At 44.9% G+C, this 22,932-nt stretch overlaps 16 protein-coding genes across 16 annotated transcripts; 10 read left to right on the forward strand and 6 right to left on the reverse strand.

The window, feature by feature from the left end:
* Positions 1–180: 180 nt before the first annotated feature.
* Positions 181–5,289, forward strand: KUCA_T00000444001 (uncharacterized protein; the record flags this gene model as incomplete). Its single annotated transcript, XM_022604984.1, has 1 exon — positions 181–5,289. The coding sequence occupies one exon, from the start codon at positions 181–183 to the stop codon at positions 5,287–5,289; it is 5,109 nt and encodes a 1,702-aa protein (XP_022456498.1).
* Positions 5,290–5,538: 249 nt separating this feature from the next.
* KUCA_T00000445001 (uncharacterized protein) lies at positions 5,539–5,889 on the forward strand (the record flags this gene model as incomplete). Its single annotated transcript, XM_022604986.1, has 1 exon — positions 5,539–5,889. The coding sequence occupies one exon, from the start codon at positions 5,539–5,541 to the stop codon at positions 5,887–5,889; it is 351 nt and encodes a 116-aa protein (XP_022456499.1).
* Positions 5,890–5,925: 36 nt separating this feature from the next.
* KUCA_T00000446001 (uncharacterized protein) lies at positions 5,926–6,945 on the forward strand (the record flags this gene model as incomplete). The annotated part of the gene is made up of 1 exon (XM_022604987.1): positions 5,926–6,945. The coding sequence occupies one exon, from the start codon at positions 5,926–5,928 to the stop codon at positions 6,943–6,945; it is 1,020 nt and encodes a 339-aa protein (XP_022456500.1).
* Positions 6,946–7,162: 217 nt separating this feature from the next.
* On the forward strand, positions 7,163–8,986 carry KUCA_T00000447001 (uncharacterized protein; the record flags this gene model as incomplete). Its single annotated transcript, XM_022604988.1, has 1 exon — positions 7,163–8,986. The coding sequence occupies one exon, from the start codon at positions 7,163–7,165 to the stop codon at positions 8,984–8,986; it is 1,824 nt and encodes a 607-aa protein (XP_022456501.1).
* A 63-nt stretch (positions 8,987–9,049) lies between these two features.
* On the reverse strand, positions 9,050–10,390 carry KUCA_T00000448001 (uncharacterized protein; the record flags this gene model as incomplete). Its single annotated transcript, XM_022604989.1, has 1 exon — positions 9,050–10,390. The coding sequence occupies one exon, from the start codon at positions 10,388–10,390 to the stop codon at positions 9,050–9,052; it is 1,341 nt and encodes a 446-aa protein (XP_022456502.1).
* Positions 10,391–10,711: 321 nt separating this feature from the next.
* On the forward strand, positions 10,712–12,220 carry KUCA_T00000449001 (uncharacterized protein; the record flags this gene model as incomplete). The annotated part of the gene is made up of 1 exon (XM_022604990.1): positions 10,712–12,220. One exon carries the CDS (start codon positions 10,712–10,714, stop codon positions 12,218–12,220), a length of 1,509 nt encoding a protein of 502 aa, XP_022456503.1.
* Positions 12,221–12,228: 8 nt separating this feature from the next.
* Positions 12,229–12,909, reverse strand: KUCA_T00000450001 (uncharacterized protein; the record flags this gene model as incomplete). The annotated part of the gene is made up of 1 exon (XM_022604991.1): positions 12,229–12,909. One exon carries the CDS (start codon positions 12,907–12,909, stop codon positions 12,229–12,231), a length of 681 nt encoding a protein of 226 aa, XP_022456504.1.
* A 417-nt stretch (positions 12,910–13,326) lies between these two features.
* On the forward strand, positions 13,327–14,394 carry KUCA_T00000451001 (uncharacterized protein; the record flags this gene model as incomplete). The annotated part of the gene is made up of 1 exon (XM_022604992.1): positions 13,327–14,394. One exon carries the CDS (start codon positions 13,327–13,329, stop codon positions 14,392–14,394), a length of 1,068 nt encoding a protein of 355 aa, XP_022456505.1.
* A 369-nt stretch (positions 14,395–14,763) lies between these two features.
* KUCA_T00000452001 (uncharacterized protein) lies at positions 14,764–15,345 on the forward strand (the record flags this gene model as incomplete). Its single annotated transcript, XM_022604993.1, has 1 exon — positions 14,764–15,345. One exon carries the CDS (start codon positions 14,764–14,766, stop codon positions 15,343–15,345), a length of 582 nt encoding a protein of 193 aa, XP_022456506.1.
* A 24-nt stretch (positions 15,346–15,369) lies between these two features.
* On the reverse strand, positions 15,370–15,873 carry KUCA_T00000453001 (uncharacterized protein; the record flags this gene model as incomplete). The annotated part of the gene is made up of 1 exon (XM_022604994.1): positions 15,370–15,873. The coding sequence occupies one exon, from the start codon at positions 15,871–15,873 to the stop codon at positions 15,370–15,372; it is 504 nt and encodes a 167-aa protein (XP_022456507.1).
* A 61-nt stretch (positions 15,874–15,934) lies between these two features.
* Positions 15,935–16,027, reverse strand: KUCA_T00000454001 (uncharacterized protein; the record flags this gene model as incomplete). The annotated part of the gene is made up of 1 exon (XM_022604995.1): positions 15,935–16,027. One exon carries the CDS (start codon positions 16,025–16,027, stop codon positions 15,935–15,937), a length of 93 nt encoding a protein of 30 aa, XP_022456508.1.
* Positions 16,028–16,577: 550 nt separating this feature from the next.
* KUCA_T00000455001 (uncharacterized protein) lies at positions 16,578–17,087 on the forward strand (the record flags this gene model as incomplete). The annotated part of the gene is made up of 1 exon (XM_022604997.1): positions 16,578–17,087. One exon carries the CDS (start codon positions 16,578–16,580, stop codon positions 17,085–17,087), a length of 510 nt encoding a protein of 169 aa, XP_022456509.1.
* A 205-nt stretch (positions 17,088–17,292) lies between these two features.
* KUCA_T00000456001 (uncharacterized protein) lies at positions 17,293–17,598 on the forward strand (the record flags this gene model as incomplete). Its single annotated transcript, XM_022604998.1, has 1 exon — positions 17,293–17,598. One exon carries the CDS (start codon positions 17,293–17,295, stop codon positions 17,596–17,598), a length of 306 nt encoding a protein of 101 aa, XP_022456510.1.
* A 189-nt stretch (positions 17,599–17,787) lies between these two features.
* On the reverse strand, positions 17,788–18,636 carry KUCA_T00000457001 (uncharacterized protein; the record flags this gene model as incomplete). Its single annotated transcript, XM_022604999.1, has 1 exon — positions 17,788–18,636. One exon carries the CDS (start codon positions 18,634–18,636, stop codon positions 17,788–17,790), a length of 849 nt encoding a protein of 282 aa, XP_022456511.1.
* A 908-nt stretch (positions 18,637–19,544) lies between these two features.
* On the forward strand, positions 19,545–20,090 carry KUCA_T00000458001 (uncharacterized protein; the record flags this gene model as incomplete). The annotated part of the gene is made up of 1 exon (XM_022605000.1): positions 19,545–20,090. One exon carries the CDS (start codon positions 19,545–19,547, stop codon positions 20,088–20,090), a length of 546 nt encoding a protein of 181 aa, XP_022456512.1.
* A 165-nt stretch (positions 20,091–20,255) lies between these two features.
* On the reverse strand, positions 20,256–22,595 carry KUCA_T00000459001 (uncharacterized protein; the record flags this gene model as incomplete). The annotated part of the gene is made up of 1 exon (XM_022605001.1): positions 20,256–22,595. One exon carries the CDS (start codon positions 22,593–22,595, stop codon positions 20,256–20,258), a length of 2,340 nt encoding a protein of 779 aa, XP_022456513.1.
* Between the last annotated feature and the right edge of the window lie 337 nt (positions 22,596–22,932).

The following is a 22,932-nucleotide window of genomic DNA, read 5'->3' on the forward strand; positions in this document are numbered from 1 at the left end:
CTATGTAGACTCTTCTCAAAAATCGGACTCTTTAATGGCATATAATTCTTACATACGCAACCACACCCAGCTTACATAATCAAAACGAGATGAGGAAAGTTGAAATTTTTTTATCGCAAGAAAAAAAAGTTTCAACCAGCTTCTGCATACTATTTCCTCTCTCTACGCAATATCACAAACATGTCTGTTTCTCAAAAGAGAAAGAGATCTGATTCTCAAACGGAGTCTAAGACCTCGATAGACTCCACTGAGATCTCATTTCCCAGAGGTGGTGGATCTGTGTTGACTGCATTGGAGGTCAAAGAAATCTCCAATGAGGCCACTAGAGATGTTCTGTTTGAGTCGAAGAAGCAGCATCAGGCTTCCGCTGGTGTTGTTAAAAAAAGAAAGGGTACCAAAGGTACTGCAGTCAAGGTTGCCACTGTCGAAAAGGAGAAAGATGTCACTGTTGATCACTTGGACTTCAAGACATTGGTTCCTGGCAGTCAGGTGCTTGGTCAGATCGTACAGATCAACAAGATGGACCTCGTGATCTCTATCGCTGACAACTTGGTTGGATTTGTGCCTATAACATCTATCAGTCAAGAAATCACTGAACAACTAGAAGCCTTGCAAGAGTCTGTTGAAAGTTCAGACGAAGACTCAGAGGAGGAGGAGGACAACGAGGAGGAAGAGCCAGACAAGAAAAACTTTCCAAATTTGAGCGAGATATTTCAATTGGGCCAATGGCTTAGGGCTACTGTTATAACCAATGAAACAAAGACCAAGAAGAAGTCTAAGAAGAGATTGGAGTTGAGTATTGAGCCCTCTATAGTGAATTCCAACGTCGCGGAAGACGATATTACTCAAGGAGCTATAATCCAAGTTTCTGTCAAGTCAGTCGAGGACCATGGTGTCATTTTGAATACAGGAAAGGGAACTAATGGGTTCATTTCAAAGAAAGAGCTAGATGCTGGTTTGGTGAATATTCAAGATCTGCACCCCGGCTCGGTGATACTGGTTTCCATTGCATCCATCAACTCCAGAACTATCACCTGCAAGATCCCTCATGGCCAGTTGAAAAAACAAGGCTCTGTTTCTACTATTGACTCCATCACATCTATAATCCCGGGTATGCTGGTGGATGCGCTGATCACAGGTTTGAAGAAAGACGGTATTGTTGCCAAGGTATTTGGTCTTGCTGACTCCTCTATTGGAATGACCCATCTGGGCGTGTATGACTTTTCCAAACTCAAGGAAAAGCACCAGATTGGTTCCAAGATCAAGGCCAGAGTAATTGCTTCTTTCGTGTTGCGCGGTGAAGCCAAGCTGATTCTGTCTACTTTGCCTCATGTGTTGTTCCTCAACAAAGAGTCATGGGACAAAGAAACCAAGAGTGCCCCACTGGAGTCTTACCCCATTGGCAAAGTTGTTGATGTCACCATCATTGGTAAGGATGGAACCTACATCTATACCCAAGTGGAAGGCTCTCTTCTCGGACAGGTGCATTACTCTCGTGTGTCTGCCAAGGCTGACCTAGACATGGACTTCAAGATCGGAAGCGAACATAAGGCCAGAGTCTTGGGATACTCCTGGGCGGACAATGCTTTGACCCTGACTCTGGACAAGAAACAGATCGAGCAGAAATATCTGCGTGTTCAAGACATACCTATTGGTGAAGCTGTTGTTGGTGAAGTGGTCAGACTGATCACAGACAACGGGCTCATTCTGAAGATATTCGACGACTTCGAGGCCTTTGTCCCAAGATCGCACATGTCTGATATCAAGCTGATCTACCCTGAGAGAAAGTTCAAGATCGGTTCGATGGTCAAGGCCAGAGTCTTGAAGTTGATGTACAAAAGAGGAAAAGCCAGCATTTTGTGCACGCTCAAAAAGTCGTTGGTTGTAACTGAGGATGAAGACATTGTTGCATCGTTTGAGGATGCTCAGATTGGAAAGAGAACTCCAGCAACGGTCGAGAGAATGCAACCAAATGGTTGTATTGTGGCCATGTTTGGCCAGATGAAGGCTTTCTTGCCCAACTCCGAAATCAGTGAGACCTTCGTAAAGAGACCCGAGGACCACCTGAGACTTGGACAGACTATCCGAGTCAGAATAATATCATCCGATAGCGAAGCCAAGAGAACTGTGGTGAGTTGTCGTATCTCGGACTCGTTATCTCAGACACAACTTAGTGCCATTGAGGAAATGATCCCCGGTAAGTCTGTCATCAAGGTGTCCGTTGTTGAGAAGGAAAAGGACAATGCCATCGTTGAGATGGAAGACTCCGGATTGCGTGGAATCATTGCGTTTGGTCATCTTTCCGATAAGAATTACGAACAAAATCGCGCTTTGCTCAAGAAGACCGAGATTGGCTCAACATTGGAAGCCGTGGTGTTGATGAAGGATCGCAAATCAAGAATCCTCACTTTGAGTGCTAAGGAATCGTTAGTGAAAGCTGCTAAAGAAGGACTTCTTCCAGCTTCGTTTGAAGAGATTTCAATTGCACCCACCACTTTGCACGGTTTTGTCAGCGGAATCACCAACAGTGGTGTTTTTGTTGCATTTGCTAATAAGCTGACCGGTTTGGTTTTGCCAAAGTATGCATCAGACAAGTTTGTTGATAATCTCAACTCTCTTTTCTACGTCTCTCAGTCAGTGAGCTGTCATGTCATCAGGACGGACATTGAAAACAAGAGGTTCTTGCTCTCACTCAAGAGCAAAGAAACGGACAAGGACTCGGAGCCAGCGATTAACCCAGTTGACTCCAAGGTTAAAACGATCTCAGAATTTGTTCCTGGTTTGATCACGAAGGCTCAAATCAAGGGGATTAAGGCCACTCAGCTCAACGTTCAGTTAGCTGACAATCAACAGGGTCGCATCGATGTTACACAGCTATTTGATTCCTATGACGACATCAAGAACCCAAAGAGACCCACAGATCAGTTCAAGAAGGGGGATGTCATTGACGTGAAGATTATTGGGTTTCATGACACTCGTAACCACAAGTTCCTGCCTGTCACGAACAGGAAGACGAAGCAGGTCGTGTTGGAGTTGTCTGCTAAGAAATCGGACTTGGGTCTGGGAGCAGTCAAGCCTCTGACTCTGAGCAACGTGAAAGAAGGAGAGAAACATCTGGTTTTCATCAACAACTCCGCTAGAGGATTCCTGTGGGCTGGTATTTCTCCTGTAATCAAGGGAAAGCTTTCGTTGATGGATTTGTGCGATGATGCTTCTCTTCTGGAGAACTTGGAAGAGGAGTTCCCTGTTGGATGCGCTTTGATGGCTACCATAAAAGAGATCGAAGTGGAAAATGCAACCGTGACTTTCTCTGCCAGATCTAAGCCAATTCACTCCATCGCTGATATCTCTGTTGGCGATGTCGTTCCTGCAAAGGTGTTGAAGACCAGAGAATCATACCTGTTGATTCAACTATGTGACACAGTCAACGCTATATCCTTCATAACCGATGCTTTGAACGATTACTCTGAGAAGCTTGACAGTGTGTTCTCTACCAATGATATCTGTGCCGCAAAGGTGTTGGAGATCGACTCAGACTCTTCTAAGGTGTATGTTTCTGTCAGAACTCAAGACACCAAGGACAAATTGATTACTTCGCTTGAAGATGTGAAGCGTGGTGATGTTTTGCGTGGATTTGTCAAGGCCGTCACCGACAAAGGTGTTCTGATAGCGCTTGGTCGCAATATTCATGCCTTTGTCAAGGTTTCTGATCTTTCCGATTCCTATATCAAGGAATGGAAGAAGACCTTCCATGTTCATGATCCTGTTCAAGGTAAGATTATTGAAGCCAAAGAGGAGAGCCGTATCCTAATGACTCTCAAAGACAGTGAGGTCAACGGTGAGCTCAACACCTTGAAGAGATTTGAAGATGTGGAGGTTGGAGAAATCTATGAAGGTTCTGTGAGACGTATCACCGACTTTGGAGTTTTCGTCAAGCTCGACGGTACTCTGAATATCACCGGATTGTGCCACCATTCTGAGATCTCCGACAAGAAGATTAGCAGTATAGAATCTGTTTTCGGTGAAGGAGACAGAGTCAAGGTAAAACTCCTGGCCAAGGATGACGCTAAAAAGCAATTATCCTTAGGTATGAAAGCATCTTACTTCATTGATGAGGTCGCCGCAGATGAAGACATCGAGATGGAAGACAATGCAGTTGAATCGTCAGAGCAATCTGAGGAGGAGAAGGTTGGTGACAACGACTCCGAGGACGAGTTGATGGAGGAGGCTTACGCTGAACAGGAATCAGGAGAGTCTGATTCTGAAAGCGACAAGGAGGTCTCTAAAGAGTCTGCAGGTCCCGAAGCCCAGGTCAAATCCCAAGGCGGATTGTCAACTAATGGTTTCGATTGGACTGCTTCCATTCTTGACCAGACCATGGCCAACGACGAGTCGTCTGACGAAGAGGATATGGATGACGAAAAGCCACAAAAGAAGAAGAGGCGTGCCAGTGTTGTGAAAGACAAGACGGCTGAGATGAACACTCGTGCTCCTCAGTCCGTCTCTGACTTCGAGAGATTGTTGATCGGTAACCCCAACTCCTCGATTTTGTGGATGAACTATATGTCTTTCCAACTTCAGCTGAGTGAGATTGAAAAGGCCCGTGAAATTGGCTCTCGTGCTCTCAACACCATCAACTATCGTGAAGAGCAGGAGAAGCTGAACATTTGGATCGCTTTGCTCAATTTGGAGAACTCTTTTGGCTCTGATGAAACCCTCGAAGACACTTTCAAGAGGGCCTGCCAGTACATGGACTCTTTCACGATCCACCAAAAACTCGTGGGTATCTTCTCGATTTCCGAAAGAAACGACAAAGCCGAGGAACTCCTTAAGACCATGACCAAGAAGTTTGGCTCTGAGGTCTCCGTGTGGGTTTCCTATGCTTCGTTCCTGCTAGACGCTGGAAGACATGATGATGCTCGTGAAGTCTTGGCCAGAGCATTGCAAGTTCTGCCCAAACGTTCTCATATCGAGACTGTCCGCAAATTCGCTCAATTGGAGTTTTCCAAGGGTGACTCCGAGCAGGGTCGTTCCCTATTCGAGGGATTGATCACGGACGCAGCTAAGCGCATTGACCTGTGGAATGTGTACATCGATCAAGAAATCAAGAGAGGCGAGAAGGCCAAAGCTGAGATGTTGTTCGAGAGAGTTTTGAATCGCAAGCTTTCTCGTACACAAGCCAAATTCTTTTTCAACAAGTGGCTAAACTTGGAGGAGGACAAGGGTGATGACAAGGGAGCAGAATACGTCAAGGCAAAGGCTGCTGAGTATGCCCAAAACAATCAGTGAATAGGCTTATTGAAGCCTTGAGTAGAAAAGATGACTCTTTTTAGATCTTGTACATTAAATATGAATGTTGTTTTAGATTGAGTGTAGAATTGTTTTCAGAATCGGGTGTTGACTAAAGTATGGAGTGTGCCTACAAAACAGATTTAGGTCTCCGACTACAACATCAAGTTTTGTTGCATTCCCTCCCCTTTCTTTCCAGTGAGGCTACCCTCTTTTTTGAAGCAAAATTCTGTGAAAGCCCCCAGAACAATGAAAGGAAACACATTAACACTCGTGAAGGACGCTTATCACGAAATAAAGAAAAATGTTAAGACAAAGCGAGATATTGTGGGTCTATCTGTGATTGCACTGGTTGTGTTGGAGATCCTGTCCATCATTTCTCTGATTTGGGATTCAATCAGACCTGGAAAAAAGCTATCCCGGTTTGAATTGTTCAAATCGCCTGCGTTTTCTTCCATTGTGTCTTGTGCAGTTCGTGGCGAGGGTGTTGGTTGTTTTGAAAAACTTGGCCCTCGCCTGGTTCAAGAAGCGCAATACCGTTTCTCCGCCATATCTCAGGAGCAACTCGAAAGGTACTTGAACTCATTTATTTTCCACTGATCAATGATTTGACTAACATTAAAAAGCTGCCTCATAATGGGATCCCGTAGTGCCGACGGTTTATCTCTCCTTCTCAATATACAGACATGTTTCCATCAAGTGGAGCTCTTGGAACAAAGTACGGCGACGATAAGGACAAGGCTTAAATGGAGTTTTTTGGCAAGTGTGTTGCTTGCTGCGTTCGAATTCTTTCAAGTGATCATAGCATTGGGTGCCTACGAAAAGTTTACCTCTGAATCTGTGGAAATAGGGGAAACAAAGAAAAAATGTTCATTGCTCACAGTCAAAACGGACGAGATTAAAGCTGAAATGATAGCCTCGAATTCTTCAACATCAGCGACTCTTTTGGAGTTGAGAAAGGAAATAGCCCATCTTGCTAGTCGTTCTACAAAAGGTGCTGAAGCTCGGGAAGACTTGGAATTCGTTCACAAAAGAAGTTTGTTGGGCCAACCATATCAATCCTCAAGCTTTGGTCATGTCAAAGTTCCTCTTGCTCCCTTGAAATGGGGAAATAACATCAAAGTGAATTCAACACAAAAACTCCCAGTGAGTGATTTAGTTGCACCCACTCGTGATAAGTTCAGGTCCCACCCACAGAAGAAAGCATCCGGTGTCAAGGTCAAGGTGGGTTCTGAATCATTCGATATTTCGACGGAAACAGGGTTAAATAAATGGCGCGACTACATGAAAACTCAGATGGAATCAAAAAACAACAACTCGGCGAACGAGAATCAAGATTCCTCAAAATCTGCATCCACCCTAGCAGAGGATATGGCAAATGAATCTTCGTCACCATATGAAGAGAACGGTCTTGTATTTTCTGCGAACACGACGGAAATATCAAAGTCTGCTAATACAGAGGATATGAGTCCCATCAAGGAAAAGTTAGGAGTCGAAGAAAGACGGGAGATCACTGCATACGACCTACGTCCTGTTCAGACAGTTGATCAAAATGGCAAACCATACAGGCGAGTTTTTGTTCCCGGATATGGTTGGATCAATGCCCGGAAGTTACAAGAGATTAGAGCTGCCTCGGATGCCAAAGAGGTTATTTGAATATCATCGCCGACTAATAGTACGGGCTCTGCATTCGAGGTCTCAGTGTCAAAAGATAGTTTTTGAATACACTATTGATAGCTAATATTACCGGCTCTGGATGTCAGACTTGAGTGTCAATAAGTGAGGTGATGAGATGAGATGGATTGTACAGCTGGTAGAGGCATCAGGCTCTGCTCCGCACTTAAAACGAATTGATGTGGATTGCGGAAGTATTATGATCCCTACTGGTTTTTATACCTTGGCCTTTGATATATTTCCCACAGAGTCATTGGTGCTTAGAGGGAACGCAGTTGCAGACTACTACGCAGACACTTTACAGTATAAGAATCAATTGAACCACCCGAAGCTTAAGGAAGGTAACCGGGATAAGTGGGTACAAAAAGTGATCGAAAGCTCCGATTTGTTCACAGAGTTACAATCAGAGGAACCAGAATTATCTCTAGTGAGCGAGGAAAGTGTTGGAGAAGGTTACCAAAAAGTTGTTTTAGACACTGATAAGGACTACCGCTTTGCTAACATAGAGGTCACACCTGTGGATATGACGAGTGCCGGTACTAGATCGGCAGAACCTATAAAAGCCAGGTTGATCGGCAGTGGTGTCATCAGACTGTACCGAGAGTGGAATAACACAGATTCGGCTACTATTGATTATGACGATGAGAACGAGGATCCAGACTCTTCAGTTGTGGATGGCGATACCACAATGGTCTCGCTAGTGGCAGTGCCCAGCTACTTCACTGCAACCGACCTTTTGGGATTTGTAGGTGAGAATGCAAGGCAAAATGTGTCACATTTTAGACTCATCCGATCCCAGACACCAAACAGGTTCATGGTGTTGATGAAGTTTAGGGACGAGACTAACGCCAATTTGTTTCTGGAAGAGTATAATGGCAAAAACTTCAATTCAATGGAGCCTGAAACCTGCAGTGTGATTAAGGTGAACAGAGTATTGTTTAGAAGCCACTCAGGATCCACAAAGAATACTGCTTCTGACTCTAAAGGCTCCACAAGTCTGCCATTTCTTCTCCAGGATCCATTCACGACGCCTTCTCCCATACAGACTGAAGCTCTTTCAAAGCCTCTGCCACCTCCACAGCTTGTTCTTACAGAGCTTCCTACATGTCCGGTATGTTTGGAGCGCATGGATGCCAGTGTGACAGGACTACTGACTATTCCGTGTCAACATACATTCCATTGCCAGTGTCTATCCAAATGGCGCGACGACAGTTGCCCTGTCTGTAGGTATACAAGTCGATTTGAGAAGTTTAAGGGTGATGGTGATGAACAGGAGCAATGTACTGAGTGTCATAGCACTGAGAACCTGTGGATGTGTCTAATTTGTGGTAATGTCGGATGCAGCCGATATGACTCTGCGCATGCTGTTGATCATTTTGACCGCACGGCACACTGTTTCGCTTTGGACATCAATTCGCAAAGGGTATGGGATTATGCAGGGGATAATTATGTCCATCGTCTACTACAAAACATGTCTGACGGAAAGCTAGTGGAATTACCTTCCAGAGACGAGAAGGTGAAAGGTGATTCAGCAGTGGCAGGATCATCAAATGGCTCCTCCGATCATGCAAAGCATGAGAAGATAACTCTGGAATATACCAAATTGCTTACATCTCAGCTGGAGTCACAACGAGAGTACTTTGAATCGGTGCTGAGTAGGCGAACCGAGACTGTGGAGGCCAAAATCGAACAGCTGGAGCAAAGGCACTCCGATTACGAAGAGGAATTGTCGAAAACAAAAGCCAGGCTCGAGAAGTATCAAAGTCTTACCAATGAGTTCAGAAACAAGTATGTTCACGAAAAAGTTCTTTCGAAAGCACTCTCGGAGAAGATAGATTTTCTTGAGAAGGAGAAAACGGAGCTCAAAAAGAGTAACGAAGATTTACAGGAGCAGGTTAATGACGTGATGTTTTATTTGAAAGCCCAAGAAACATTCAAAGATGCGGACGAAGACGTGAAAGAAGGCCAGATTGTGATGAAAGAGTCAGCAAAGAGCAAAAAGAAAGGTCGCAGTAAAAGATAGCCTGGTTGGATGCGGATTGCTATGGAAAATATGTGTGTTTAGCGATATAATGGTACATGCAATCTATTCAAGGTAGCCTTCAGTGGTATAGGAAAAGTTTTTGAAGTACACGGACTCCACACTCGTCTTATCCGTGGTTTTGGTGATGGGAATGAAGGAGCTCTCCTCCCTTCTCGAGAATACTGGAGCATCATATGGAGAGCCTGGTGGTGATATGGGCATGCTGGTGAAATCAGCATCGAAGTTTTCTGCTAGCTCTGGATTGGTGACAACAGGTATTATGGGAGGGGGCTGGGCAATGTCGTCTTGACGAATCAAAGCTTCCCAGTCGAGATGTCTGAAGAACCTGTGGTTTTTAATCGTCTCAAAGTTTTCGTCACAATTCAGTCTTTTCAAGGGCGATTTCCTCAGCAGCTTGACGAGAATGTCTCTGGCATCTTGAGAAACATAGTGCGGAGTCTTCAGAGTCTTAGTAGCGACTATTTTGTTCAGCACTTGCTTCTTCCCTGATCCAGTAAAAGGCGGCGATCCTGTGAGTAGATCATAGCAAACTGCACCCAAAGACCACCAGTCAACAGCGTAATCGTAAGGTTGTTCCTGAAGAATCTCAGGAGCCATATACTGAGGAGTTCCAGTCAAAGTATTGGATTTTCCGTCTCTTGTAGAAACTTTGGATAATCCAAAGTCCGTGAGAACCAAGTACCCTTTACGGTTCAGCATGCAATTCTCTGGCTTCAAATCACGATACACAACACCAACATTGAGGTGAAGATGCCTTAAAGCCAATATGATTTCAGCAACATAGAATGACGCGATCCTCTCTGAAAGAATGTTTTGCTCGGCCAAATGGGTGAATAGTTCACCACCTTCAAGGTACTCAAGGATTAAGTAAACTTTGTCAAAGTCCTGGAAGGCATAGAACAGCTTGACGATATTGGGATGGTTGACTCTCTCGAGAATCGTCCTCTCATTAACAGTGCGTTCATAATTTTTGGCCTCAACGACCATAGAGGCCTTTTTCAGCTGTTTTTGCGCGTAAAGTTTTCCAGAACGCGTTTCACGCACCAATATCACCTTCCCGTATGCGCCTCTTCCCAAGACCTTCAAGGGCTCGAAATCAGACACTTTTGGTTTCAGCTTCTTTGCGGCTGGTATGGGCTCACTTTCCTTGGAACTGACGGCGAAGTACGGCTGCTGGATTCCCACTTCGTAGGACGTTCCCAGTCGATTGTTAATGCTCCCAACAGATATCACGCTATCTGAGCGCTTTTTCGGGTTCGTGCTGAAGTTGAGGGTGCTCAGCAGATTGGGACTGTCCTCCAACTCTTCCTTCTCTTCAAGTGTGAGACCAGTCTGCACATGGGTGGCCAGTTCCTCATCATCGAAGCTGAATATCTCAGTCATGAATAAGACAGAGCTGAGGAATATATAATGAATAAAATATAAGCAATGGCTTTAGCACAATCCCATTTCCATGCAAGAGTTAAAAGTTGTCTTGTTCAATTGATAAGACACTTGAAGAAAAACCAAATTCTGCTTATCTCGAGGAAGTGCACTCAACCAAAAACTGTATCTCTCTGTGTAAACTCAACTCAGACAGAGTATCACTTTTTTTTAAAAACGTTCTCTCCAACCAATATCATGAAGAAGTATAATGCGGTGGAAACGAAGACCTCATTGGACCAAAGAGTGGACTACACCAATCCCAGCAATTGGCCGCGGCCAATGACCGAGTTTATATCGTCATCGTTCCAGAAGTCCACATCATTAAACTACAACACAGTTCAAAAGGAGCAGTTTCAAGCGCAGCTCAAGGACCTCATAAACAAGGCTATATCTGAAAACAAGATTTTACGCAATGATTGGTCGAAACAGACGTTACCGATATTTGCTGGAAAGCCGTTTGAAAGACCCACACTAGCATGCGACTCCCTAAGGCCTACACGCAGCGGAGTAACCCTCTCGTTGAAATCCACAGACACGCACAAACGGGCCAAAAATGTTTTCGCAGAGGAGAACAATGTTCCAGAGTATTCTGCAAAAACCCCGAATTCAACGAAAACAAGCAGGATCCCTGCGTTAATCCCTAGTATCGGTTCGACCGGCAGTTCGACCGGCAGTTCAGCTAGCAGTTCAACGAACAGCTCGAAAAGACCAGCGCTAGAAGCCAGAATAGCGCCCATGGAAAAAGTGAAAAAGAAGAAATCGGACGTGATGCTCTCTGAGGACCGGAAGAAACTGCGGGCTCAGAGGTTTGAAAGAGAATTATCAACACCTCCACCTCAGTTTGGACCTAGCGATGATACAGTCGAGAAAGACGAGATTGACCAGGCCAGACCAATCATTGGTACTAACCAGACTCTAGAGAAAAAGTATTTGAGACTCACCTCACAGCCTTTGCCGGAAAACGTTCGACCAATTGGGGTCTTGGAAAAGACCCTGAAAATGCTTACTAACAAATACCTTTCGGGATCGGGCACCTATCCATACCTGTGTGATCAGTTGAAGTCTATACGACAAGATCTAACTGTACAGCATATAAGAACCCTGTTCACTATAGAGATCTACGAATTTCATGCCAAACTCGCCATTGAATTCAAAGACCTTGGTGAGTTCAATCAATGTGAATCTCAACTCAAGCAGTTGTACGAGACCGCAGACACCTCAGTAGAGGAACACTTCAGCCAGCCAGAGTATATGAGCTACTTGATCCTCTATCATGTTATCACCAGCAATTATCAGGAGGTGTTCATGCTGAAGCTGAAGTATCAGCACATGAAGAATAACTTCTTCTTTGATTTGACATACAAGATTGTGGACTACTGTTTGGCAGATAACTACTTTGAACTGTTTAAACTGTATGCCATGTTAAAGAATACAGTTAACACAAGCTCCTCAGGCCTGAATCCACCACCGATACACGCTTCTAAGAGCTGGCTGAAATTGAAGAAACATCCTCTTTGGTTTTACTTGCAATTGCTTGAGATGATAGTCTCCAAGGAGCGCATTAAAACATTGGCTACCATTTGCAAGGCATACAGGATGATATCGCTAGAGTTTTTGAGTGCACAATTGGGGTTCGACAGCCAGAAAGACTTGGAGGAGTACCTGGAGAAATTGCAGATCAAAGAGTTCCAGACAAATGAGACTCTGGAGTGTTTCAAGTGCAAACACGTCGTGGAGACCGCAAAAGGCAGGCTGTACAACAGAGTGGACATCAAGGGACAGATATGAGAATGTTTTCAACCGGTTGAAGCCAACGCAATCAGAGCAAAATTTGGATCCTGCGTCAACTCCATGTAATACTGCACCCTCTCGAATATCACCTTTTCTTTCCCAAACTTATCGTTCGAATCAAAGCTTCCGACATCAACTGGCTTGGTTCGACGACCGTCAAGTTCATACACCCTGCCATTCTTGGCCACGAACGTCACGAAGTGTAGGTTGACGTCGTCTTCGGCATCAGGAGCCTCGGTAGAACCTTGCGTAGCATAGCTTTCATGAATGGAGCAACAATCTTCAACGAGTTCATCCAAATCAGCCTGTTTCAAATTATTTTGTATTTTTCTGCGGAAATTGTCCGCCTTGGAGTCCTTGACTACCAGCGATTTGGGCACATTGAGCAAGACGTGCAGCAGGGCATATAGACCACATGCGTTTTTCACCGATTGTTTCAACCAAACAACACCCCCATCTGATTCTGGCGTTGAAGCAGCTTCCTGTTGACGAAATTGCTCGAACGAATCAGTGATGGGAAATAGTAGCACGAAGGCATAAATGGGTTGAGGCAGAAACTCCAGCACCTCTATGTCCGTCACAGAGTAGACATCGTGAAATGACAGCAAAGGCACCAGACCCAGCGAGTGGGCAAATTCAGTGAATATCTCGGGATTGGATTCCAAAGGAATTACCGATTGTGTCATAATGCTGATGAGTGGCGAAGCGTGCAAGAGGAAAGCATGCAGAAGAGGAGAGAAGAGAAACGTGGAGTAACGCGGAGAAATGACTTGAAGGCTACAACACACATTCTCTCTCTCTCTCTCTCTCTCTCTCTCCAGGAAATCCTGGTTCAGGCACTATTTTTATTTGATCTATCAATAAATATACAACATCTACTGTTAACCCATTAGAGAAACAATTGAGCTGTAAAAACCAGTGTTCACGTGGTTGCCTATAAAAACCCGCAATTTATCTGAATTACTAATTACTAATAGTTTATCCATCTTTTCAATGAGTCTGACTGAGGGTCCGATGAGGTGATAACCACAACGCCTGCAGTATAAAAGCAGAGCGATGCCCATCTGGATCCTGGTACACCTTCACGTTGACCTCCACAGCTTATGCTTTCCACCTTCAAAAGAGCATTTTCAACCTCGTTTACACATTTCAAAATGTCAATCCCAAAAACCTCGGCTGCAGTTTATTTCAAAGAGCAATCGGAGAGTCTTGACGTTCTCACGTTTGACCCGGAGTACGCCACTCCACAGATCCAATCTCCCACCGAGGTCCTGATCAAAAACAGATATGCCGGTATCAATTTTATCGAGGCCTACTTCAGAAAGGGCATTTACCCTGTGACCGAGCTTCCATATGTTCTGGGACGTGAGGCCTCGGGTACCGTTGCCGCAATTGGCTCGGAAGTCAAAGACCTTTCTGTTGGTGACAAGGTTGCGTATTTGTCAGGAAAAACGTTTGCCCAGTACACCCTTTTTGACACGGCCACGAATCACCGTTACTTGAAGCTTGACCCTGCAACCACTGACAAGGAGTTGCTCCTCTATGGGTCTGCTCTGGTTCAGGGTTTGACGGCATTGACTATTATTGAGGATAGCTACCCTGTTAAGAAGGGCGATGACATCTTAGTCACAGCAGCCGCTGGTGGTGTTGGTCTTTTGCTTGACCAATTGATTTCGGGAATTGGGGCAAGAGTCATTGCTGTGGCCTCTACTGCTGACAAGTTGGAGTTGGCCAAGAAGGCAGGTGCTTCGGTTGTAATCAATTCCGAGACTGAAGACGTTGTGGCACGTATCAAGGAAGCTACAGGCGGTAAAGGTGTCGAAGCCTCTTTCGACGGAGTTGGAAAAGCCACCTTTGAGATTTCTTACGAGTCATTGGCCAGAAAGGGCAGTTTGGTTTCCTTTGGTAATGCCAGTGGCACGGTTCCCCCATTATCCATCAACAGATTGTCTCCCAAGAACCTCAAACTAGTGAGACCACAGGTTTTTGGATACACCGCAACCAAGGAAGAATGGCTGTACTACTCATCCAAGCTGGTTGGGCTGCTTAAGAGCGGCAAGCTCAAACTGGACATCACCGAAGTGTTCCCATTGAAGAATTTCAAGTTAGCAGCCGAGAAACTTGAGGGCAGGAAAACCACCGGAAAGCTGGCGTTGGAGATTCCAGAGTAGATCGGAGGCCCGAGAGAAAGTGGTCTTGGAGTCCTTATTTATTTTGACTTATAGTAATGTTACCCTAAAGCGAACCATGTAAAGCTGTAGAGTTATCAGCAACAATGGATTATAAAGGGTTTCTTTTTTATCTCCTTCCGGCCATTTTTGCTTGTTTAAAAGACAGAGGAAAACTTTCCAAGCTGGTACTCCAGAAGTGTGTTTTAAAATATGTGAAGAAGAAAGATTCTTAGAGGGTTTAAAATTGAGATTTTTTTCCACTTATTTTATGCCAATGGTAGATGACACACTGAAAAATGGCAGCTCCATATATTTCAGTGAGGGAAAGATCTTGGTGAACTGATCAGTTTCCAACAATTATCTCACATCATGACTAAAATAACCTTCGTCACCGGAAATAAAAACAAGCTGAAAGAGGTGGTGGCAATTCTGTCTCAAGGTGGCCCTTCCGAAGAATCCAAAGTAGGCAACTTTGAGATTGTCAGTGAAAGCATAGACCTGGATGAAGTCCAAGGAACTATAGAGGAGGTGACCTTGCACAAGGCCAAAAGCGCTGCCAAACTGCTCAATCGTGCTGTTCTCGTTGAAGACACTGCGCTGGGATTCAGGGCGATGAACAATCTCCCAGGCCCTTACATCAAATGGTTTCTGAAGTCCCTTGGACTAGATGGCCTCAACAAGATGCTCTATAAGTTCGATGACAAGACCGCGTATGCTACTTGCACTTTCGGTCTCTGTCTTTCTCCAGACTCAGAGCCAATACTGTTTCAAGGGATAACAGAGGGCGAAATCGTTTCGGCGAGAGGGCCAACCAACTTTGGATGGGATCCCATATTCCAGCCAAAGGGATTCGACACAACATATGCGGAGATGGATGGGAAGACCAAAAACACTATCAGTCACAGGTACAAGGCATTGGAGAAGCTCAGGGAGTATTTACTACAGAATTAGGTGTATATATTATGGGCTTAAGTCTTATTTTTCATCATCATCGTCATCATTGGCATCGCTTTCACTATCAGTTACCTGGAGTTCATTGCTAACACCTTGGGGGTGATCGTCGATCCATTTCTTTAACCAGCTCACCAGTCTTTTCACGTTGGCAGTAGACTCCTTTTTGGAGTCACTGTTCAACTCTATGACGATGTGCTCATCGTAAGAGTCTTGAGCCTCCTCCAGTATCACCTGCATGATTTCTGCCTCCACGTTTTCTGAGATCTTGCTCTTTTTGTAGCCTCTCTTTTCGAGTCTTTCATAGAGAGTTGAGTTGGAACATCTCAGCACAACAACTAAATCGATTAGTCTTTCAGGAAAGATATCACACACATGCCAATCCACAATTACCCCACCCGATCTCAGATCAGTCTCCAAGGAGTCCAGTAGCTTATCTTCGTCCACAACCGACGAGTCTCTCGCTTCGTCATACGACTCTATACAATCTCTTTCTTTTGCCACGTCACTGATCGAAAGAAGCTTCATCTTGTCGAACTCCTCAGCCAGAAGACGAGAATGTGTGGTCTTACCACAACCCTACACCTGGTTAGTAAAGGTCAGTGAAATCGCAAAATCCGACGACGGTAGAACATACAGGTGTACCTGTTATGATTATATTAGGCAAAAATCTTCTGCTCATCTTTAACACGCTTGAAAAAACTCTGTTGTTCAAGAGTTCAACCAGAGAGTTATCTATCGAAAATTTCACTATGCAGTATCTGTAGGTAAAATGGTTTGCAGCCCCGTCCTTTGAAGGCTCCCACTTTCAATTGGAGGTCTTTCTTAAAGTGATTAGCCATTTAATTCATGTTCATTACCATCTTGAATTTCAAATAATAGAGAAATCATGGGTAGGTATATCTCAGAGCAGGGGCTTTCAACTCTCTGTTTGAACCATTTTTTGCTCAGCTACTAACTTCTTCTCAGCAACGACTCCTGGTTGGGGACACGTTCAGACGAGCGACTTCGGGGTCCAGTCGCATCCCAGAAGTTCGGCGAACGATTTCCAGTTTCCTGTTTTGGGCCAGAGTATTCCCAGCTTGAATAACAACACGGGTTTCATTGGCAGCACCTTAAATTCCACCAGCATAAGCAATTTACACAACAACAACACCACCACCACCACACAACAGACACACCCCGCAGCCGCTTCAACCTTACCAGCCTCACAGAATGAATCTGTTGATGATATGGACAAATACGGGTTGAAGGGGTTACTTGGAATGATCAAAATGGAGAATAACGACCAAACAATGATTGCTAACGGCACTGACCTGAGCATGATTGGGCTGGACATGGATCCAAAGCATACCAAGGGGAAAATTTCCAGGTTTTTCGCCTCACCGTGGGTAGAAACGAGTCGTAGTGAGGTGGAGCCAGATTTTGTGAAGCCGGCTTCCTTTGAGCTCTCTGACTTATCTCAGCCGGAGGAGCAGATGAGGAAGTTCAACGACGAGACACTATTTTTTATCTTCTACACCAAGACCAGAGACATCATGCAGGAATTAGCGGCAAGGGAGCTGTTCAACAGAAATTGGAGATACCATAAAGATTTGCAGGTATGGCTGACTAAGGACTCACAGGTTGAACCCATTCAGAATACTCCCCAGAGCGAGAGAGGTGTCTACATCTTCTTCGACCCACACACTTGGGAGAGCGTGAGAAAGGAGTTTGTACTGTTCTACCAGTCCATAATGTAACTATGTAACATAGCTTATTTAATGACATCAATTTAGTTGACAAATGATTCGACAAACGATTCCACCACAGTCCATGGGCCTTGACAGACTGAAGGTAGTGTGTAAAACAATCATAAAATCGTCGGCTGAAATGAAAAAGGCTAGAGTCCGAAACCAAGTCTTTTAACCTGGTCTTAGATCCACCTTATTTGAACACCACTCCAGCATGTTCTTCAGGTCACTCACGAGGGTGTCCATGACTCCGCTTCGGTCGGTTGTGACTGGGGTGAGGTCCAACATCTGCATCAAGCTCGCGTCCACCTACATCCAGCCGACGTTCTCCAGCATGCTCACACCACCTATGATGTACAAGAACATAATAAGAGAAAAGTTCGTTGAACCAGAATCAGAAGATATTGTGGGGATGTCGCTAGACTCAGTCAAGAGAAAGAGAAAATTGAAGATGAAGAAGCACAAGTTGAGAAAGAGAAGAAAGGCCCAACGTGCTTTGAGAATCAGGTTGAACAAATGAGGGAAATAGTGACATATCTGTATATATAATCAAAATTATGTTTGACTACAATTTGGTTTGTTGTATGCGCCACCGTATTATCTAGTTATAAAGAGGGAACCAAAGTGTGTACAAAAAGGGATCGATACGTCAAACAGAGAGCCAACCCAGTTCACCAATAAACTGGAACTCTGGCAAATCCATTCCAGTTTAAATGAAGCTCCTCACATAGTACATCATACACAACACTGCAAGGACCCACATGACGTAATAGCCCTTGGTAGCAACCTGGTATGCCAACTTGCCCTGCAATCTTTTTAAGTTATGAGTCTCAATCTCCTTGACACACTCAGAGTTGGTCACAAACACGTACTGCGACTCCTCAATAATCTCCTGCTTCTCGTGCTCGGTCAGAGAGTTTCTAGTGGCCAGTTCATAGTCTCTCTTGTACTCGATTCTCAGGCTCTCGTCATCCTCCACGTCGAACTTGAAGAATGTGGTTGCTCCAAGCATCACCTCCTCGGCGGTCTTCCCCTCAACGTGAGGGAACATACCCAAGGTCTGTGCCAGCTTCGAGCTGAAGATCTTTCCACCAGCAAAGAGAGCCAAGTACAACACGTGCATATAGGCAAGCAACAAGTATGGCTTTTCCTGTGTCACCTTCTCGATGTGTTCACAGAATTCGATTTGCTTCTCCAAAATTGGAGTCGCGAACTTCTTTTCATCTCCGTAGAAAAACATCAAGTCCTGGTGTAATCTTTCGGTTCTGAGGATGGCAGGTCTGTATATCGCCTTGAGGATCTCTGCATATTGCGTATCTCTGGCCATTTCGCGTTGTAAGGATTTCTCGATGGACTTGAAAACGTGGTAGTACATCTGGATGCCCTGTCTGTAGATTTTTGCATCTCTGAGCGCAAGCGAAAACTTGAGCACCATCAACTTGTTGATGCTGTTGTGAGCAGTCTGGGTCCTCTTGTTAATTCTGTTGGCCAAAGCTCCAAGGTCAGACTTGAGGGGCAATACCTCGCTCTGGGTAATTCTAGCAGAAGAAGCTTTCATAGTGTGCTTGAAGGTAGTAAAAACAAATAAATCCAGTTATCGGTTTTTGTGGCTAGCGACAGTTCATGAAGAGGGGAAATGGTGGATTTGCATCAAACTATATAACCGCTCCCCAAAACAGGTCTGAGCCGCAGCAGAGCGAGTTGCGTGCTCCGAGGTCGATATTTCCGAAGACAGGCCACACAGAAAATCTGCCTAGTTAGTATGGGGCATCTGCCTGTTAAGTATGGTCCAGTCCGTGAGGTTTGAGCCCCACATTGCATTTGATGTGGCGAGCGGTGCGTTTCGGTGTCAAATTAACGACAGAAAAGCGCGTTTTATCGCATAAATCGGACCTTTTATGGGTACGCGCGCGTTGACTCATACAATCACGTCAGCTACGCTTTTAATGTCTGACCGGAACGCGTAGATCTGGAGGGTCGGATCGGCCATATCGATTTACAGTGAGATCCACCCTCTTAGACTCCACGACGGAGCATGTTGATACTGAAACCAGGTACAAATACTCATTCGGGGTGGTGTTATATTTTGCTCATATCTAGTTGTTTGGCTTGGCTTAAAAGAAACAGCGGAACCTGGCTACCGGGGTTTCCTCAATCGATGCATATCATACCCCTTTCACCAGTAGCCAGAAATGTCATTTATTAGTGCAGATATTCAGCGATGATCCATTTTTGAATGAACAACAAGGAAATATAATAGACCCGGCTGAATGGATAGGCTTAATGCCGGCTCTTTTCTAGCTAATCACGAGATCATTTGCGGAGAAACCGCATCGCTCCTAACCATCCAAATGATGACCAATCCCTTCTCTCGAAAGAATAATGCAAGCAAAAAGAGGCAAAAAAGAGGCGCACCAACACTTTCCCTCACTTACGAAAATCGGGTGAAATTGTCGCATACTCGCAATGGTGTTGGTATCGAAGTCCGAGCATAATTTTGAATTCGATTTTCCAACGGTGACGCTGGCATACTTCAACCGTTATCCAAACCCATTTTCCACTCATGTTCTGTCATGTGATACGATCTCCAAGAGAATCGACACCCAGGGCAATTTGCACCAGACAAAGTTGATAGTCAAAACAGGGAGACTTCCCAAATGGATCGCGCCGTTTTTGGGATCCAGAATAACGTCATCCTGTATCATTGAGCATACGGTTGTGAATCCTTTGGAGCGCACTATGATGACCTACACGAGAAACCTTGATCACACAAAGATTCTTCAGATCGAGGAGTTTACAAGTTTCAAATACAATCCTGTGGACAATGTGACATCTTCTCAGAGCAAAGTGAAGTTCTCATCGGGTTTCAAAGCCTGGGGGGTCAAAGACAGAATTGAAAACTGGTCCTTCCAGAGGTTTAGTGATAACTTGAAGAGGAGCAGACTCGGGCTCAAGTTCGTAATGAGCGAGATCAGAATGAGAGTCACGAAAGGCCAGGTTTTGGACACATAAGACCGATCAAGTGATTCATTTTACAGAAACTGTTCGCAGTTACGACCCTTCGCCAGTTCTCCAGTTTCACACCATCGTCGTCTTTTTGCATATTTTTATCTCATTAATCAGTCATGTCGTACATATTATTTCTGGCCTTAGGCCTACTGAAACATCGAAATCGCTTTACGCAAACGATAAGTCCCAGCCTAAGTCCTTGACTATCCCATACCAGTCTACAAATCTTTCACCAGTAGGGTTCAGCTCCCAGAACTTCAGCATGATGATCTCTGCACGATCAACGTTCTTCCAGGAATACCTCCTTTTCAAGTTCTCGAATCTGGACCTCATTAAGTCTCTGTCTCTCTCTGTAATACAGTTCATACCAGCAATGAACAGAGGGAAACACAGACAGCACTCCACCGGAGTGCCTAAGACGACGTCCAGACGTTCAATCAATTGCGTGTTCAAGTACTGGATTTCCAGACATGATTGGTTCACCTTGTTAACAGATTGATTCAGGTGAATCTTGGCAGTGAGTTGGAATATCTCGAATAACGTCAGCTGTAACTCAAGCTCTTTGCTCGAAAGACCCATGATGTTATTCAGGTTCGGTTTTGCTTCCTCTAAACTTTTGTCCAGTTCCCTGGATTTATCGTGGACCCACTTCAATACCTCGTACCTGGTTTGAAAAAGCGCCTGTTCTGCCTCATCGAACTGGGATAGTTGGTTTGCGTAAAAATCCACGCTAGAAGAAGAGGACTTATCATCCAAGGGTGAGGTTGCCGTTGGACTCTGAGACTTTTTTTGTATCGAACTGGTGACTTTCTTCATCATTATTCTTGATTTCATCGATAATTCGTTGATCTTAGCGATCAAACCGTATAGGGGCTTGGAGAGCCCATGTAGAGCATCTATTCCGAAATCGAAAAAATCCCACACTGAGTCGTAATCTTCGATGCTGAAATGAAGAGATCTTTCGTTCACGGATGATGACTGCATATCATGGTAAGCATATGAACTCACCAAAAAGTGTCTGTCTCGCGATTCGCGACCGTACTCGTATACCCCACCCGAATGTTTAATGAGTTTAGCTCCATACTCAAGGTACTTGAACCAGTTGGTCACATCACCACGACATACCTCGGCTCCAATCATAATGAGATACGAGGCAAACCTCATATCTATCCTATCCCTAAGAGCAAACTTTTCTGCAGTTTTCGATAGTTCAAGCGCACGTTTTTCGTTTGACTCGTTCGCCAACTCCTGCTCCTCCTCCTCGTTCAGGTCAATTGTCTGCTTAACATCAGCCAGGTAGTTTGGGTCTTTTTCATCGTCAACCAATATAGGACTGGCCCTCATATAATCCAAGGCCTTGGAGATGAAGAACGTTCCTTTCTTCTCCATTGACTCTCCGCCAATGCGGAAAGCACTCCATCCCAATATACCGTATAACACACCAAAATCGCAATGGGCCATAGGCAAAAACGAAGTTAAAAAGAGGTTCTCTTCGTTAGGCACAGTAGAAATCTGCACCGCAAGATGATCTCGATAATAGGCAAACAGCCGACGCCCAAGAGGACCCAAGGTGGAAAGGGTTGTCGACTGAACCATCGATGGAGCATGGTATATCTTTGGCTCTGGGTTTGTAGGATAGATATCATGGACTGGAACCTCGGAAACCTCCTCTATCTGGGGAGAGTTTTGATGACTCAAAACCGGCTCATAGATCAGTGCGTTCTGGAAAGCTTTCGCAAATTCGGGAGCCATTTCGCGAAAAATGGAAAAGTCAGGCGTCAGACTTTCCTCCAGACTAAGATAGTCCTGAGATGGCGATGCTATCGTCTTAACACCATCCATGTGGATTTGGCTTTTCGGTGCATGCGTGCTCCCAGAGGGATCGGTATTGTTGTACTCGCGACTGTTGAAGTTTTCGCCGTAGTGATTGATCGGCAAATGACTGAGAGAACTCGCTCCGCTTGGGGTGTCCATCAGATTGAAACTCGTCGGCGTATCGTCTCTGGAAAAGTAGTTGATGAAGGAGGGACTTAAGGGATTGAAAACTACCCTCGACTCCTGGCTGATGGCATCTATCTGCTGTACCTTCTTCGGCTTTTGCTCGGATTTGACTGGATTTTCTCTGGCTGAAGGGCTCGCATTAGGCTTTCTTCTCTTGGATTTTTTTGCGTCTTCCTCAAGCAACCGCAACTTTTCCTTTGTTCTCCTCACGTCCTCCTCAGTCATCCCATCCTCCCGGTATTTACAGACCCTGTTCAAACGAGCACACGAGCCACACACAGGTCTCATCTGATCACAGCCCTTCTTTCTCACTTTACACGTGATACATCCCTTTGACCGTTTTTTCAACACGGCTGACTTCTTCAGGCCTGCTTCGTGTTGACGGAAGACGGGAAAGGCGGTAGGAGTCCCACTACTGGAAAGATGAGATAAATCCGTCGAAAGTGGCGTATCTGGTGTGGTTGATTCCTTTCCATCTTTGTCACAGCTGTTGAACGTCAGCAGCATTTGAAGCTTTCACTATGTTCCTATATAATAACAATACCCACGAATCTACTTCTGTATACGAAAAAGCCGTTGGACCCCGTATTTGGAAAATCTAGAAGGTAGTGCAGAATCAAAGCGAGCCCACGATGGGCCGAGATGCGATCCCCCAAAACATAACAACGCTCTCTTGTCTTGCGATCTGCCAGTTTGTTCTTTCGAACCCTGTACAAAACCAGCTCTGTTTGCAGATTTTATACCTTTTCCAAGTCAATTTTTGACCGAGAGTTGCATTTTTTCTATAGTTGTTGACACCTGGCCTTTCATTGTGAATACCCAAGCCTTTGTTGACTAACTGCGC

The sequence above is a fragment of the Kuraishia capsulata genome, genomic scaffold (genome assembly GCF_000576695.1).
Source record: "Kuraishia capsulata CBS 1993 genomic scaffold, Kuraishia_capsulata_scaffold_1, whole genome shotgun sequence".
Taxonomy (NCBI): domain Eukaryota; kingdom Fungi; phylum Ascomycota; class Pichiomycetes; order Pichiales; family Pichiaceae; genus Kuraishia; species Kuraishia capsulata.